Source organism: Corapipo altera, unplaced genomic scaffold, assembly GCF_003945725.1.
Source record: "Corapipo altera isolate COAL_440 unplaced genomic scaffold, ASM394572v1 0, whole genome shotgun sequence".
In the NCBI taxonomy this organism is placed as follows: domain Eukaryota; kingdom Metazoa; phylum Chordata; class Aves; order Passeriformes; family Pipridae; genus Corapipo; species Corapipo altera.
The window spans coordinates 89,578,639-89,591,350 of record NW_020884872.1 but is presented as its reverse complement, the minus strand read 5'-3'; the positions used below and the strand labels follow the sequence as shown (position 1 = coordinate 89,591,350).

General features: G+C 37.1%; 1 protein-coding gene across 3 annotated transcripts in view; it reads left to right on the top strand.

The window, feature by feature from the left end:
• PRMT8 (protein arginine methyltransferase 8) overlaps nt 1-10,920 on the top strand; it is a 57,582-nt gene extending 46,662 nt beyond the window's left edge. For all 3 annotated transcript variants that reach the window (XM_027634114.1, XM_027634104.1, XM_027634123.1), the window contains exons 9-11: nt 5,139-5,289; nt 7,547-7,668; nt 9,296-10,920. In XM_027634114.1, the coding sequence (XP_027489915.1) occupies nt 5,139-5,289; nt 7,547-7,668; nt 9,296-9,379 (357 nt within the window). In that variant the 3' untranslated portion in view covers nt 9,380-10,920. The remainder of the gene's footprint in view (nt 1-5,138; nt 5,290-7,546; nt 7,669-9,295) is intronic.
• The last annotated feature ends 1,792 nt before the right edge of the window (nt 10,921-12,712 follow it).

The following is a 12,712-nucleotide window of genomic DNA, read 5'->3' as shown; positions in this document are numbered from 1 at the left end:
AATTATGAATGTTTACAGCTAACTGTAGGATTCTTTGGAGACCTGCTGCTTGTGTTTTACTGCTACCTTTATATGCTTTTATCTAGCTGCAGAAGCCATCATCATAGAATGCTATCATGCTGAGAAGGAAAGACAAGCAGTTTTAAATTAGTCAGTACTGGTATGCTGCACACACTTAATACTGTCACATGAGCTAAGCATGAGCATTGATACCTTGATTTCTTATGGAATACCCAATGTACCTTGTGACTCCTCTCATCTGGCTACTGCAAGCTGTAACTCAAGACTCTTACAAATTTTACGTATGCAAATACTGGATAAAGAGAGACATGGTGTATTTAGATATGGATTTTAATTACCCTACCTTCTTGTAAATAGAGGTTGGAAATTACTGATGGAATGTTACTGAGGAAAAGGTGTAAATAAATTTTGTTTGCAGTAAAAAAGATGGAAGCATCAGTTTCTTTTCTGTCTGATGATACAACTAACTTACTCCAGAACATGATCAGAATTGAAACCTAATTTATTTGTGTAACTTCCTAGTTCTTAGCCTTATCCAGAATGCTACTGTGTTCTTCCAGCCCCAACATCTCCACTCAGAGGTTAGCTTGTACCCTGTCCTACATATAAGACAGAATGGTCACTAATCCGTTTTCACAAGATCATGTTAAGAATGGAGGAACTGCCTGCAGGAATATTTTAAAGCTCTAAAATTCCTTCCACGTGAAGTAATCCTCCTCATGTGGGACTACTCTCATAAATAAGGCTGTCTGCATCAACAGCAGTGGAAGGATCAGGTCCATGAATCCAAGAGTATGCTCATTTATCCCAAAGAGTCAGTTTTAATTTTTCACTTTCACTTTTTGCCTACAAACACAGCATTAAGCATTCCCACATGTATTAAGGAAAGACATACCTCTAGTCTGCAGAACCTTTACTGAAAGCAGCAGAAAGGAACAGAAGTAGAAACTCTGTGTGACAACGTATGCATGCACAGTCCATCTGCACTGAGGGGAACACAGGATGGTTGTGCCTGAAAACAGCCTGAGCCAGAGCAATTTCAAATTGCAATACACACAAAAGAAACAGCTATTTAGAGTGTGTAGAATATGTCTAGAGAGTGAGAGATAAAGAGGTAAAAAGGGGTTGGCTTCTCTGGAATAAAAAGCTGCACACCCTTAAATGAAGTGCACATCCAGCGCTTTATTTAGAAGGTCTTTGAGAGTAATTGGTTTTAAGAAGACAGACAAAAATTTTCAAAGTGTTCCTATTCAGGTTTTATATTTAGTTTTGACATCTTTTGTCCATACAGTGAATGGTGCTATACCATGTAGTGGCACTGCGAGAGCAAAGCAGGTAATAACTGCGCAGTCAGAAACCACTTTCCATTCCAGAATCTGTCACTCTCACAAACTGATCACTAAAAAACCAGAAAATTGTTAATGAAAGGCATGAAGGAGGGAGGCCTATGTTCAAGCTAGCAATATGGAAGCCGGAAAAACAGAGTCTGCATTGTTGGGTGTTTTTTTAATTTCATTTACTTTTGCACATGGTGTAAATATAAAGTATATTTCTTTAATCCTGAAAATATTTGTGAATTCAGAAAATTATATTAGCCTAAGAAAACATTTGAGAATAAACAAAGCCATAATGTTTAGTTATTCAAATGTTTTATTACAGCACTTCAAGATGGCACAGTTTGTTCATATTAGATTCACAGAGGGATTTTTAGGGTGTATTCAACCCAAAGCCAGCTAACTTAGGATGCCTACAAGATGAGTCTGGGTTCTCTCTGCGTTAGTCAGTGGATGGACTAGTCACTAGATGCATTCCTCAGAGACCAGTCAGAGCCCTGTGCTTCTGCAGTTATTTTGATTCCCAATTTAGATGCTCTGAATTGTTCTACAAAATCAGCAAAATAAGACATCAGCCCCTGCATGCTGTGTAACCATGACACTTAGCTAAAATGCTGGAGACTTGAGTAAAATTTCCTGTTTTGTACTCCTCAGAAACTGGATGTAACACAAGTCTTGAATCCTTTAAGGAACTCTAGCCACTAGGTCACAGGTGTACTGGGGGTGGTATGCAGAGAATACAACATGTTCTGTGTTGTAGAAGCCATTTCCTTTTGAATGATCTCTCAAATATATCTCAGGGGCACAAGAATGGGAGTCCTCTGTTTAATTTCCAAGCCAGGGAGGGTAGTGGGATCAAAGCATCTTGAAACCATCAGTCAATAACTGAACTCAGGATAAGTGTGCAGGTGTCCTACTGAGGGACTACTGCTTTCAGTAATATTGCCAAAAAAAGGAAAAGTTTGTTTCAAACTCAGTAAAACAGTTGTGTTTCCTTGTCTGATCCCCTTGTACTTTGGAAAAATACAAATGTGTTTGGGTTGACTGAAAACTTTTTCTGCCTGTTAATTCTGATTTGGTGTCAGCAGCAGAGACTAAAATAACAATAAATCCATTGTTCACACACCTGTAGAAAAACCTGCAATGAAAGTGGCAAAAACTGACATAACCAAACAAGAACAAAGGACATGCCACATCCAGTTTGTAATAAAAAATACTGTTAAGCTTTCCTGAATATCCTTCCCTATCTAGACACAGAACTAAAAAAAAAAAAATCTGTTCGTGTTCTTTCCAAGTACAGATAACAGCTCCTGCAGACACCACTTTAAGATTACACAGTTTAATGCTACTTAAGTCACAAACTGCCTTCCTTGCACAAAAAAAGTTATGCAACATTCTTGTTTATCAGAGCCTGTCTGGGAAGGGGATCAGAAAAGAGGTGCTGTGGCACTCTAGAAGCAACCTTAATTCTGATTCACATGAGGAAATGGGACAGGCAGCAAGTCAGCATTTTTTCCATGAGCAAACCTGATTGAAAGCTGCTTCTCCCATTAGAAGAGAGCTGCCTTCATCCAGGGTGATACCATTCAAACAAGAAATAGTAGCTGGCAACACAGCATCTCAACCTCACTGTTGATTCTAAATGATACATCGTTTGCTCAGTCTTAAAGCGATTTGTGCCACAGGACAGTCTAAGAACCATTCTTTATGAAGTGAATGTGAAAACTGGACCTCTCTCTGTCTCTGTGCAACAGGGACACGTACCATGGGATGTCTCATGGTCTTTCATGCAGTGCCAACCATGGTCTGAACCCCCTTACTCAGCTGATAATTCTGACACTTTTACTGCTGCTTAGTTTAAAACATTTTATTTTTGTAGTGTGATAATAAAGAGCTGTATTTTGATCACATTCCTGCGTAGCTATGCCCATTTTGTTGTTGTTGTTGTTGTTGTTGTTGAAACCTGAATGAAATCTGGTAAATCATGACTTTTCCATTTATTTTATGCAATGATAGTATTTGTCCCCTGTGCAGTTAGCTGCAATAAGCAGTGCCATTGAATATAAGAATATATAGGTAGCCAGACTACAATTCAAAGAGATCACCAAAACTGGACTCATCCGTTCTCAAAATTATATTAACTAATAAAAAACCCCACATATTTGTCTCATACCTTGCATAGTAAAAAAGGCATGTTTCTGTCCTTAATAAAAAAGACTGTGAAAGCAACCAACATTTTAGGCAGCCCATCTGTTCAATATTTTTGATAAATTTCTACAAACTTCTCTAATAAAAATATTTCCTCATTCTTTTGATTCCACTTTACCCTGCAGAGCCAACACAGCTCAGAGAGAGGGAGCTAGTTCCCTATTATGTGCCTCAGCATTAGACTTAAGTCACAATTTCCCCACAGTGATACCCCTAAAAAGACACCAAAAATTACAGAAATCTGCAGCTATCACCCACCAGTCCAGTCTAGCTTGTCAAAGCTTGCAGTCTGCTGTGGAACTCTGCCAGGAGACGTCAGAAGTTCTTATTCCCACTATGCTTTTTTCTTTCCTTCTTTTAAGGGCAAAAACCCAAAAATATTTTAAGGCTATCACAGTTTTAAATGACCAATTATATGCATGGGTCACTTGTAAACAGTAGTGCCTCAGGGTGTCATCATAATGTAGTACAATAATTTTCATTATGTTTAAGTTGTTCTTGAGCAATGCTAACCAGACAGGACTAAAAAAAACCCTCCAATGGGCAGTCTAGACTCTGTCCTCCATTTTTGCAGGGTGGATCTGAAGAAATGCTGGTGAGATCAGAGATAGGATTCCTGGCATAGGCTGGTAGAGAAAATTTGGATTTCTGCCTACAAAACTTCTCTTTCTCTGTATGCATGAGCAATGAGGGTATCAGAATGAGCAATGAGGATATCAGAAAGTGCACTGATTTCCCACAGTATTAAAACACAATTAGTAGTATTGCAGACTTATTATCCTCCTTATCATGACTACAAGTTCTGGAAACAACCCAGATAAAAGCAATACCAAAAGCTGGGAAAATCAGATCCATCTGGCAAACACAGTTTAAGCCTTGAACAGGGAGATTTAAATATTGATGGAAATAAGCAATCTTAAAGACTACATCATTGCTTCCAACTACTGCAATCAAGTTATAGCACAAGTTACATAATTTGCTTCTGTCTTGTTCAAGAGTGAGGGCCCTGTGGACTGTCCATTTGGAATCAGTTATCTGACAAAGGACTAGAAAGCATTACCATTAGAAAGCAGGACCCTCTCACACCTCAAATGTTTCAACTGCTTGACACGGTCAAATCACTTTCCCTTTCAGAGATGCACAAACAAAAAGTTTATTTTTATTAAAAACCCAACTCTGCCATCTTTCCTCAATGCTGACAGTCCTCAATAACAAAAGGTCTTTGAACTGGGACCTATATCTTCATTTCAACATCCATCATGCCTGCATTTGTCAAGGCAGGTTTTTACCTTGATTTCCTCCAACTCCTACAGCCCCTCCCTGCTATTCCCAAGAAGACACAGTCTTCCGTGAGTGGCCTCTCTTGCCACACTCTGTCAGCTTAGTCACATAACTGGATCATTTGCTATTTTTTTGATATATTCAAGTGTACCATTGATTTCTTACAGTATTAAAGGGCTGCGAGTTGTCTTTGTGTCTGATAATTAAATAAAATGGTAAAGTACATAACTCAACACTTACCTGAGAGTCACAGACTTCTGCATGTAAATGTCTTTTTCTTTCTCCTCAAAACAGGAAGTAGATATTTATACAGTGAAGACTGAAGAATTGGCATTTACTTCTGCATTCTGCCTCCAAATTCAACGTAATGATTACATTCATGCCTTGGTCACCTATTTTAATATTGAATTTACGAAGTGCCACAAGAAGATGGGATTTTCTACAGGTAATCTGTATTTCTTTTAATTTCATTTTTGTTGCTATCAGTCTATCAGTTCTGCTGTTCAGATGGTACAGAAAGGTTTAATGTACCACCAGGTTTGAATTTCAGTGATAAAAATTACTGTCATTCTGGGGGAGGTGAGCAGGATGGGGAAAGGGCAATTGCTTGCAAGGATTCTATAGAAACAGAGGCTGGTTTTCACAATGGCTACCAAGCTTAGGGTTCAGTGGGAATTATGACCTAGGAGTTTATGCCCCTCACCAGTTATATCTAAATCCCATGTCAAGTTTTCAAATTAGACAGGGAATTATCGGCTCAGTGAGAGATAGCAGCTCTGCATCCTAGTTTTTCCTAAATCCAAAACTCAACAAAGCTCTTGCTTGTCTCAGAGTCTAGAACAAAATCATCATTTTTTCCAAGCACACACTGCTTATGTAAATCATCTCTAACAATGTGAAACTCTAACTTACCTTGGTGAGCAGATATTTAAAGGAATAACCCCATTCCTTTAAGGCATCATTTAACTGATTGAATAAACCACAGTGTTGCAAGAAATGCAAAAACCTCATCCTGTATTAGCCTGGCTGCATACAGGAGGTTGAAGGAAGTGTTTCTCTGCCTCTGTTTAGTACATGATGATAAGGTAGGTGCAGAAGCAGTTACTCCATAAAAAAGTCATTTGGCCATCTGTTGCTGAAGGTCACCACTGTCTGGAAGACTGATTTAGATTCTCAGCTGGTGTCTGTTGGCAAAGCTCTACTGAATTCAGTAAAATACATCAGTTTGTAGGACATGATGAAGTACCACTTGATTGATATGTAGTTTTTTTAATTATGAAGAAAATAAGTATGTGATTTGGAGTGGACTTGAAGACCTGTGCCTATATTACACACACACACACACACACACACACACACTCTTCATGGGGCACAAGTTTCCAGTTATGTCAGGCTTTTCTAAGGAACATAGCTCTGCATAAGGGTATATGTGTGTGTACAAGGTAACAGTTACAATTTAAAATATAAATTCAATTTAGTTTTGGTCTAACACATTTTCACTTAGAAATTTTACAGAGGCATGTCCAAATAGTAAACAGAGCCTGGATCTGAACTCCTACAAGAAGATCACTCCATTTAAATACTGCAATTAGTAGTCATTAAAACTGTCTGGACACATAGAGAGAAATTATCTGGTAAAATACTTTTCCTTTGGAAGATACCAGTTTGCCAGCACAGTTTCTGAGGAAAAGTTTGTTTATATCAGTCTTCTGATACAAGAATTTTTTGGGGAAAAAAACCAGCTAAAAATTCCTGTCCTGACAGTTTTTTGAAAATGCAACAGTGTTTCCCCAGTCACAAAAAATTTCAAACTCCAAATATTTTTTTAAATATTGATGTTGAAATGAAATAAGATCATTATTTTATTACACAGCGTTAATATATTATTAGTATGATACAATACAATTGCCTCATGTGACTGGGGATACAAATAGAAGAAAAATAAATTTATCAGAGGATTTTTTTGCCAGGTCAGGAAGCCTTTTAACTTGTCTAACTATTCTTAGCTTCCTAGATGCTCCTGACTGCAAGAATGCTAGAAGCACTAAGTAACCAATATAATTTCATTAGGCACTGCTCAAAGAAAAAAGTAAATTAACAGCCTGAAATAGCAGAGGAGTGTCAAAGTGATTCTGCTAAGCAAGACTAGAAATTAATTCCATCTCTGGCAGATTGCCCACAGTATATGCCTTTTAAAAATCCAAAGCCAGATCAAGGTGCAAGTACCCTTTCACCAGCTCTATCCTCCTGGAAACTATAAAATCTGCTGTTCTGGGATCATGAGCGAAATGTTTCATCTGTGGCATTGTAAATAATAGTTTTTGATGATTTTGTGTAATTATTTTTTGAACTAATTTAGACTTCTGACATTCAAAGCGCTTAGTGGTAAAGATTTCCCCAATTTGAACATGTGGGGGTTGAAAGGAAAGCATCAAAAAGTGCCTGTCTTGCTCTGTAACCCCCTTTGTGGAATCCTTCTTGCTGGGTGTGATTCACATCTGACATTCCAGTAAAAATTAGAAGACAACCCACTGACAGCCATAGAATTAATTGTGCTGTTGTAAAGTATATTTACTAGTATACTACATTAGTTAAAGCATTCTATGAGAAGAAAGGTTTTTTCCAACAGTTTCCAAGTCTTAATTGGATTTGCAAGACATGTAAGAAATCTTGATAAGTAATACCCGTATATATATTTTTAGCACCTGATGCTCCTTATACTCACTGGAAGCAAACTGTCTTCTACTTAGAGGACTATTTAACTGTGAGACGAGGAGAAGAAATCTATGGGACTATATCCATGAAACCAAATGCAAAAAATGTGGTAAGTCAGCATCGCTGATTCTAATTCCAGCTCTATAATCTCACAAACTCACAAACTATAATCAACAGTAAAGAAAATGCATATGAGTAATACAATGAGAATGCTAAAGGCATTCATGTTTATTAGTAAAAGCTCTACTCACAGCTTCACCAAAGCTGATGACCACAATGATAAAGCAGTGGTAATATTACAGAAGTCAGCCTGCAAACAAGCTAGCATGGGGAGAAAGGATTCAAATACATAACCAAATCAGGTGTCCTCTGTCATCTGCTTTATTCATATTTTGTGATGCAAGTAGGCAAAGGTCTCTTCATAGTGTCACTTAAATCAGTGGTAAGATCCCTTCTGCCAACATAGGATGATCAAGAGCAAGCACTTCAGTTCCACATCTGTGGCCATTGAGTGATCTCCCACTCAGTGCCCACAAACTCTCCAGTACAAAATCAAGTGACACATTTCATTTGGATGTCTGTGTGAACTCACTGATCAAATCTACTTAACTCACTAATCTAGTGATAGGGTTGTTTAAAAATTGTGGCTTTCCATAGACAATGCAGTGTTTTATTCAAGACTAAAACTAAAGCATGATGGATTTCACACTACAATGACTGGTGAAAACTTCCTCAGTTTCTCTGCTATGGGCTGAATCTCTCTGTCAGTTATTCAGTACTTCTTTTAACTTGTGAGGAGACTATGAGACACGCAGCTGTAGCAGTTGTAATTATTGAACTATTGCATTTGTTGACTGCAGCAAATCTTAGCATTTAATTGTCTTCCTTTTTTGTGTTACTTTTCCATTTTTGTACCAAACACAGCTTGGATATGGTTTTCACAGTAGTGAAATATTATACAGGAGAAGAAATAAACACAAAATAAATTTGGCATTAAAACAAACGCATTCACACCTGAAGCTACCGCTTGCTGTGAAAGAGAGGAAAATAGTCTGTTTCCTACCTTTATATTGTCCTTGGGGGACTGGAAAATTTTCTTTTGCATTGAGCATATCAATTTTGAGAGAAATGAATAAAATATCTCAAATTTGTTTGCACAGCATTAGGCACCTGAATGCAGATTTACATGCTAAAATCAATGTGTTCTTGATAGTTGTCATAAAACAGAGAGACCACCTTGGTTCAAAAGGAAAGATGAAGGCTTTCAAAAGCTTGTAGAGTCAGAGCTTCCTTTCCTAAAACCATGTCATTATAAGATAAAGAATGACTAAGGGCTTCTCTACAATGGAAAGTTTACTAGATCTATTCTGGAATAACCCCTAGTGTGAAAGCTCTTTAGGCTAGATAAGGAGTATCTCAATGGGGAATACCCTTCAGAAATTTTTATACGATATGTATGATAATAGCACTTCAAAAACTTCCTAGTAGTAACCGGGACATTAAATCAGCCTCAAGAAGAATACAGAAATATGACCTAAGCATAGATTGTATGGTGAATGCTATTACACATCCTACACCCTGCTTTTTCAGTGTTAGCACCGTTTAAAACGAAAAGAAGTTAGAAATCACTGCAGGCATCTTGAATCTGCAGGTCTTTTCAACTCAAACAATGATAACTGAATTGATACACTAAACTTATGGTGTTACTTACATGTTACATTTAAATCTTTTTACAGCGTGACCTGGATTTCACAGTAGACTTGGATTTTAAAGGACAGCTATGTGAAATGTCAGTATCTAATGACTACAAAATGCGTTAGCAGGAAACCCTGCAGAAAGATGAAAAGGAGAATTTTATCAAGTCTTGAACTGCTGAGCTTCAAGCTAAGAACAACTGTTCACAAGATTATTTTATTACCTACTAGAATGTTTACTCTGATGGAGGGTGGTAACCTGATCTTTCTTGCAGATAGTACAGGGGGGCTGGGATCCCACTATGAATGTACAGTATACAGAACTGTAGCTTTTGTCAAACATAGGAAAAATTAAGCAACAGTCTTGAGTGTTCTGGTTAACTTCAGGATGGCAGAAGATGCATATACAAATTGTATTACTTACTGTGAATTTCTGGTTCTTCCAAGCTTTGCATGTTAAGATGATTAGGGCAGTTTTCTCACTATGAAAGACTACTACAGCACATTACTGTGACAGCATTACTGGACTTATATTCAATATAAATGAATATATATATATTGTACATGAGAAAATATAATTTCATAATAGGAATTTGTTTTGTGAATATTTAGTTCTCATTATGCAGTTATGGAAAGATAATGATGTTACCTCTGGCACTACTCGAGGCAGTGATATATTCCATTAACTGTCCATCCAATGTTATAGCTTTGGTAAATACTTCATGCAAAGTGTACATAAGAGCTGGGCATTTACAGGAAGTTCAACAACTATATTTTTGAATGTCCACTGGAAAATGTGGACCATTAGTTTTGAAATTCACCTTCACAACTGGATGTCTGTCAGAGCTTTAAAAAACATTTGCTTTTTATCCTTGAAAATATTCTGTGGTGAGTTTTTATAGTTGGATTTTGCATGAGACCTGAAATCAGACACCTAGTATTTAAATGTGATGAATGCAAAGTCTCTGAAATGCTGGATAATTCATGTTTTTTAGCCATGCCATATTTCAGTTCTTTGCAAGATTCTTAATACAAAATAATTTAAAAAAATAGGAATTAGTGTTTCCTTTTGGTGATGTTTTAGATAAGTTTTAAATTGCAAATACTATTCTCAAGAGTGCAGTGATTTGCAGGAACAGATTAATGTCTTTAAAAATTGTCAATGGCTTCTGATAATACTAAAATGTCTGTAGCTTCCCCATCCCCTTAAGCCCCTTGTTTTTCTTACAAAATCTCCCGATTATTGTTAAAGTGCTTACAACATTAAGTGCTTACAATTCAGTATATGTATGTATCAGATCTTTTTACTATATGAATGTAGACCATTTAATCACATGTAATTCATCAACAACTGCGTCATCAGTCCTATCTACCCATTTTCCAGTCTGTCTGGCATTAGGCACTAAACCACTCTATCATGTATTGGATAAGATAGACTAGTTTTTTGCCTAAAAATCTTTTTAATCACCTGCAAATAAAGCATACTTGAAGATGTATTTTGCCAGTATTTGTCAACTTCTCATGCTTTCGAAACCTATATCTATTGATTTTCCCTTCACAGAAACTGTACAGTGCCTCCATTTTCTTATGGTCTAAAGATTACGGTCTAGGGATTGTATCACATGGTATCTATGTAGAATGAAATTAAACTGTATTTCAGCAGTAAAAGATGCTTTTTGCAATGTAGTTCATCCCTGTTGTTTTAAAGCACTTTTCTTTCATTTTTTTAAATGAGGATGAACAACTTTCCTCACAAAATCACTAGGATTTTATCTGTCAAATAATGCTGTCATTTTCAGGGAATCACTTCATCTACTCTTTCAGTAATGGACTGGGAAAAAACCCTCTACAAGTCCCTTTCTAGTCACACTTCTGTGATTCTAAGACTTTAAGGTAAAGAATTCTACCAGATTTTTTTCTCAGGCCCCTCCATTCATATAAAGATACTCAAATGTTTCCATCTTCTCTTTTACCACTAATCACTGAGCTGACTATTACTGAAAGAAGAAAGACTCTTGCTTCATATGCCTGAATTATACTTTGACAGCACTTCAAATCATCTACTTCTATTGCCCACTGCACGAATCTTTAATAAATTTAATATTAAAAAATAACAAAGAAGAAAAAAAATCCACACCTTGTTTAAAACAAAAATAAGAACATTAAAAAAAATTCCCTAGGGTCTTTACAGAGAATGTGCCGTTATTGCCTGACAGACAGCACTGGTCAAGAAGTAGAAAAAAAAAACTTGATAAGGACAGCTCATTAACCAATTTCAGAGTCATTCAAGCAGTGTTGAATATTGACTGCCCTTTCTGCCTCATCTTTCAACTACTGGCAGTAGTTTCAACTTCAGCAGTGGCCAGTGGCCACCTTGCCTTAGCACTTAAAGTGCCCATTCACTTCAGCATTGCAAGATTAAGTCCTGGCTCATACTTTTAATGGCACAGTTCTGGGATGGTAATTAGACCTCAGGCACACTCAGTCCTGGAAAATTGGCTTGTGCTTTTCTTCATTTCAAAAATATATCACATATTTCTCCATCACAAAAAGGACTGAGAGTACCTACTGCAGTGTGGCTGAGTGTTTTTAAAATCAAAGTGATCAAAAAGCAAATTCAGGCTTCCAAGGCCATTATAGGTGTTACCTACCACAAAGGTTTTGAAAGCACCAATAAGTTCATTATCAATATTAGTGAAATAGGTATGCAAAAACTTACAGACTGTTGGGTTTTGCTCAGCAATCCAGCAAGTACCTGCCACAGAGTCTGAGCCTAATTTTCTCAAGGCTTGAACAAGAAGGTCTCCTGTGGACTCCAGGATTGAACCAAAGCCACTGGTTTTCAAAGCTTTACATTAAAATACTAATGACAAAATGACTGCTGACAACTGAAACAGACACATGTTTAAAGCGTTTAGTTTCCTTCCCACTGACAGGAAAAGATGAGCATGAGCTGAGAACAGAGCATGAGAAAGAAATTGATATACAGTATTTACACAAAAGACTGTCCCTGATGAGTAGTACAGCACTGGAGAAAAGAGAAAGCAGGTCACCTCTGCCTTGACTCTGATCCAAGGCAAAAGTATTAAATCCCTCTCAGGGATTTTCCTGTCACTTGAAACACAAAGAAACATTAAAAAAAAAAAAAATTAAATACTGAGCATGGCTCTAAAAGGCATAGTGGGCAATTCACACTTGCAGTGCTTGTAAGGATTAAGGAAGTAGTCTGTAATGTTAGGAGGGCCACTCTATTCCCAAGGTTCTCTACAGAACAGTATAGTATGACTCCATTCTCACATGCATTTCTTATTCCTAGCACAAACTAGCCCTTTACAGATGTTATTAAAGTTTCAGGCTTGGCTTGGGTTTTGCAGGGGTAATTCTGGGTAATCCTGTGTGCAAAGTTAGGAAGTTTAGAGCCTTTCTACACCATCTTAGACTTTTAATAGGGGTTGAAAC